This window comes from Penaeus monodon, chromosome 36 (genome assembly GCF_015228065.2).
Source record: "Penaeus monodon isolate SGIC_2016 chromosome 36, NSTDA_Pmon_1, whole genome shotgun sequence".
Lineage (NCBI taxonomy): Eukaryota > Metazoa > Arthropoda > Malacostraca > Decapoda > Penaeidae > Penaeus > Penaeus monodon.
Genome location: NC_051421.1, coordinates 16159097 through 16165035, shown reverse-complemented (window position 1 = coordinate 16165035; position 5939 = coordinate 16159097). Strand labels below are relative to the sequence as shown.

At 33.2% G+C, this 5939-nt stretch overlaps 1 protein-coding gene across 3 annotated transcripts; it reads left to right on the top strand.

Moving 5' to 3' along the window:
* Nucleotides 1-341: 341 nt before the first annotated feature.
* On the top strand, nt 342-4440 carry LOC119595797 (ciliogenesis and planar polarity effector 2-like). Of its 3 annotated transcripts, none has more exons than XM_037944965.1 (6): nt 342-502; nt 1497-1595; nt 2061-2179; nt 2429-2575; nt 3035-3171; nt 3634-4440. In XM_037944965.1, exons 2-6 carry the CDS (start codon nt 1511-1513, stop codon nt 3830-3832), a joined length of 687 nt encoding a protein of 228 aa, XP_037800893.1. In that variant the 5' UTR covers nt 342-502; nt 1497-1510; the 3' UTR covers nt 3833-4440. The 3 variants fall into 3 exon arrangements, with proteins under 3 accessions (XP_037800893.1, XP_037800892.1, XP_037800894.1); XM_037944964.1 differs by having other exon boundaries at nt 1494-1595; XM_037944966.1 differs by having other exon boundaries at nt 342-532; nt 1494-1595.
* Nucleotides 4441-5939: the final 1499 nt, after the last annotated feature.

The window sequence follows — 5939 nt, the reverse complement described above, 5'->3', positions numbered from 1 at the left end:
ACCTCATAACTGAAGTATGGTTATATGTAATAGACTTATTTACCCAGAGCATGCTTCAAATACCAAATAAGACCCGAATACTGCAATCCTTTCAGAGGAAAATACATTAAGACATTTACCTCGGGGAGCTAATTGACTCAGATAGCTTTACGCAACAACTTGCGTATTCTGTCAACAGATATTTTATATTTATGAGATGATATAAACATTCAAATCAGTTTGATATATCCCTTAATATCATATCTCATGCTCTTTAAATATCTAAATGTAAATTATTCTATCACATTCATTTAAAATAAAGATGATACGTCAGTCGGAAGATAATCTTAGGCTCGTATCCCCTGTCAACAATTTGGGTAAACAAAACAGCAGACGACTCAGCTGCTACAAAACGTCTATGTGAAACTCGCTGCTTGCGTTATCAGCTTATATTTTTAGCTATATTGTCATTATGTATGGAGAGATAACAGTGAAGAATTGAGACCGGAAAGAAGAGAGAGAAGTAATATTATTCTTGGATATACGTTACAAAGTAGGATTTTTAGAATCTATTACATTTCAGAGGTGCATCGAGACTACTTCACTTTCATATTTTTCTTGCGATGTTAGGGAATTGAAGGATGTATGGATAGGGTCTAAACATGAACTAGGTAGTTGTGATACATAAATTATTATTTTATGACGAATGTGTTATCTATATAAGAGATGTTTGGGGAGAAAAATAACGTTTTCCTCATTCATTTGTGTTGTAGATATGTTTCACAGTAAATGCAGATATGTTACGTGTTATCCAGATGGGTTCTGTTTATGTGTATTATAGATTGCCTCATCCTAATATGGATAGAATAGCAATTAGAAGTAGTTACTGTGATTAGGTATTATGTATGAAAAATACCCACATGATATATATCATATGCTGTTCCATAGTAACAGTGAATAGAATTGTATAAAGATTTGGATAAAGTAATCTGTTGTTGATAAATTCTTCATTTGATACTCTTGTCAAATTATGTGTTTACATTTCAAGATTAATTGCCTGTCTTGTTTTCTTTTTATATTACTGTTAGATAATGCAAATTCCATGGATTTAAGGATAGACACTTTACAGTAAAAACACCTAATGAAAGCAATTCATATTGTAAACACAAGCATCAATATCATATACTGTTTTCAAACACTTATCTTTTATCTTAGAATCATTTTTCAATGGTTCTTTTATATTGATGTCAATATTAGTAGGAAATGAGGGACTGAGAACAATTTTTTGTATGTCACCGAAAAATAAAAATGTTTGTCCTTGTCACTGTGACTGGTATTATGTTTCATCTTTTTAATGCTGAGGAAACACTAGTTTTACTTATATTTTTTATCTTTTCTTTTTTCCTATTTATTAGCAATTATTTCAAATTTTCTAGATCTCAGTATAAAATCTAAATGGCTTGAAAACGTTAATGTAAACGGGATTAATACAGATCACTGTTCTTTATTTCCAGTAGATGCTAAAATCAACATGGCACCTGAATGGGCTATAGGAGAGAACAAGAACTATCAACAGAAACTTTTGATTCCAGGAACAAAGAAAAGAAAATTATTTGGTAAGCTGTTATAAGGAACTTCTGTGTAGATTTTCTTTTACAAGTAATAACAGCCAGTATACACTAACACAGATCTACGTGTTATTGTTGTTGATAATTTTTTCAACTTCTTTTTATTACACATATTTTTATATATTCAGATTATAAAAAAAAGTTGATGTGTGTACTTGTATTTAAAAAATGAGTAGGGATTTTGGTGAAGCTTAATTTTTCTCTATATTGCTTCCTTTTTTGTCTCTCTGTCTTTTTATTCTGATTTCTTTCCCTTTTTTTATATCTTTTTCTTTTTCAGTTTCTCCTTACACTTATCATGCATGTAAACACTCACAACTCTGAATGTTCACTTTTGAAATACTAAAAGTACATTTTTCCATCTCTTCAAAGTTTACATGTGCTTTATAAATTTGGTTATAATTCCACTGAATATTGTTTTGAATGCATTCGTTCATCCATCTTTTACTTTAGGTTTGCTCGAGAAACCCAATCTGCCACCAGCTGCTCCAAATGTGACCTACAAGCTATTCATGTTTGGGAAAGCTTCTTCGGGCAAAACTTGGACAATGAACAGACTTTCAGGTCAGGAGGTAAGTGCATTTGTAAATTACCTGTTATTTGGAGACAAGAAGCGGACATCATCAGAAAAAGTATTTTATTATACTACTCGTTGATTCAGATCAACCTAGTGTACTTTCTGTAGTTACTGTGTCTAGAAAGATGTATTCTAAAGTCAGTCTTGGTACATGTCGAAAACATGATACAAAGTTAATGATATATATATAATTTTTTTTTTTTTCTGATATACATCAATAAACTACAGAATGTTTCATTCATAGCTACCAACACACCACATTGAGACTGTAGGCATCCAGTGCAGCAATGTATATTGGCCAATGAAAATTGGGAACCGTTTGATTTTATTCCGTCTGGAAATATGGGATGCAGGAGAATCAAGTGTGAAAAGATACAATCATGTTTTACCAGTAAGTTATTTTTCTCCTCTCTCTCTCTCCCTCTCCTTCTCCTTCTCCTTCTCCTTCTCCTTCTCCTTCTCCTTCTCCTTCTCCCTCCCTCCCTCCCTCCCTCCCTCCCTCCCTCCCTCCCTCTCTCTCTTTATCTCTCTCTCTCTCTCTCTCTCCTACTCGATGTTTTCTTTCTTTATTTCTTTCTTTTTCCCTCTTTCTTACATAAATCTTTTTACTCTTTTAGGTAAGGGAAAGAGAACAAATTAATCTTTTCCCTCATTACAATTTTCAGACTATTATTTCTTTATTATCTTGTTGTTATTCTTCTCACATATTCATATAATTATAGCAGAATGTGGTAGTAATAAAAATTTTTAAGCACAAACAATAGCTGTTTCTTTTTCATTATTGTTGATTTATTGTTTCTTTGTTCATAATTGTTGTCATATTGGTCACTGTAATACTTATACCACGCAGGCTTGTCGCGAGGGAGTGGATGCTGTGCTACTATGCTTCTCAGTGACAGATCGTGAGGGGTGGCTCGAACTCCCTCGTTTACTGACAACTGCAACAACACCAACTGATCGTGCAGCATTAATTGTAATCGCCACAAGGTAAGTTGATTTTGGACCCACTCCTCATAATATCTGATAGAGGAACATCCAAGCACATATACATCCTGTGCATTCAGCATCCAGTCACATGTATTGTTCATAACTCTCTGTAATTTTCTCTAAAAAATATTATTTGTATAGGATCCTCCCTCACTAAATGTTGTGGATGTATAGTTTTTATTTTATTTTATTTATTTATTTTATTTATTTATTTATTTTTTCATTATTATTTTTTTTTATAAATATAATAGAGAAACAGAAAAAAAAGAGAGAAGAGTTATTCAGTATAGTTTATTTTTATTGTTGTGAACTCATCCTAATCTTTTATTACTATTTGCTAAAAGAAGGTGATATTTATTATTTTTTTCTTTGTTTTTCTGTTCTTAAAAAATAACCAAATTTTTAACAAATCATATCAACTGCTTTAGAAACTTCACGTTTACTTCCCACTTTTTCTTGCAGGTGCGACCAGTATGCGAACCGGGAGGTAAGTGAGGGAGAACTTGATTCTTTTGAAGCTACACATGGAGTCCCTGTTATCAAGCTGGGAGGAGCCTCGGAAGACCAATCTGATGAGATAACACACACTGCACCCATTTTGAACTTCCTGTGCAAAAGACTGTGGCAGAGAGACCAAGAACTTCTTTCCATCAAGCCTTAAATTTTAGGTGGCATCTTGATAGCACATGCCTCAGAAAAAAGAAGAAGAAGAAGAAGGAAATAAAAGAAAGAAAAACTGAAAGGTAGAACATACAACTCAACGCCCTTGTCTTCAATATCCGTCCAGTCTACCTTTGTTGCAGTTTTTTTCATTCTTTTGCTGATGGTTAGGCTGGTTTAGCTCTGATTGTTTTAGATCTGCACTGACTGATAGTGATAAGGGATGGTTGTATACTTGAGGCATCTTGTGGCTATTGAAAAGTTCTCTCTCAAAAGAGTTTACGTATACATATATGAAGTTGTCCTGTTATAAGTAGGTGAGAAATTTATATTCATGTACTGACTCAAAACAGAATGGTAAGATAGGTTGTGTATGTATGTCTTCCATGTTCTCAAATTCACAAGCATGAAACATGTAGGTGGTGGAATAGATATATCTTGTTACTATATACATAGACAGCATGCTTTATGTAACGCAGAAGCGATTATAAAGATTTTTATAGAGTTCTAAATGTCAATTTGAATATATTTTTTATATTTCGATATAGGGAAACCATGTTAAATATGGCATAATTTGTCTTGGCAATTAATAAAAGCATTTTAAACAGATGTTATTTAATTTTGATAAAGGTCCCAAACAACTGATTGAAAAGAAATGATATATATATCATAGTAGTATAATTAGTGACAAAACACCCCATTTGTGGCATAAAATTGGTGTTGTGCCCCACTTTTAGTACAACACGCCATTAGCAAAGGGTTGCTCTACTACCCTATGACTTATTCAGTGACATATGAGCCCACCAGCAATGATCAGATGTTGCCAATATACATTCAACATGGTTACTGGGTACTTGACAGACTAAGCAATGACGTGATGTGTCTACCAGTGCCTTGACAAAGTACCAATAACATGACATTTAGAAAGATAAATACTATCATTGACATTTGCCTCTTCCGATAGCTAAAAGTCAGGCGTTGACAGTTTTGTAGAAGAAGAGGTTCTGTCAGTTAAATGCATATTTGCGGACGCATACATTAATTCTTATATGTTCATATTCGGTAAAATACTAATTTATTATATTTTCACATTTCATGTAGATATATGAAGACACAGTGCTAAGATTTTAATGCAAATGAAAATTTTCTGAATACTTTCATCCAATCAAAATTAAGCGAACTGTAGCATATTAATGTATCAGTGTTTGTTTGTGTAGCAACATTTAAATCTATCCTATATTGGGAGGCGATTGCAAGGACAGCGCTTATAAAATAAACAGAATGACAGCCTTATAACCTATGAAAAGACTTACACAAAGAAAACCATTGATTAGAATTTGATGCGTGCGGATAACTAGTTTTCTTTCCTCGTAAAATTGTCAACCTATCACGGTCTCTGCAACAAACGAGGATCGCGCTTCCTTGTAGTTCCGGCTTCGAGCAGAACGCACACATGATTTGAGATTCTTCGAGTGCCGTGTCTCTGCCTTATCCTTGCGTCGTGACCTTCGTGTAAATGTGACGAATATCAATACACAGAGATATCTATTTATTTATCTATCTATCTGTCTGTCTATATATATGTGTGTGTGGGTGTGTGTAAATGCATGTAAATTTTTATATACATGCACATATATTCACACACACACACACACACACACACACACACACACACATATATATATATATATATATATATATATATGTATATATATACGCACACATTTATATGTATATATATATATATATATATATATATATATATATATATATATATATATATATATATATATATTATCGACATTATGTGATACGGTCAGACCTCCAAATACATGAAATGCGACCAAAGTTAGAGTCAAGTTAAACAGAAGAAATTAAATTCGGAACTCAAGGTTTGCCAGACAACAAGCGAGCAAATACGGGTCTAACAAGCCCTTCATACCCGGAGATAAATTGCAAGATACGAACAAGAACGTTTACATTGTTCAACTAAGACCGAGTTCTATGTATGTGTATATATAGCTTTGTGCAGCCTTCAAGGTCTCTAGATTCCCCATGACCCAAGATGACCAGATATGAGTAGCGAGGCTGAAGTGTCTTAATGCGGA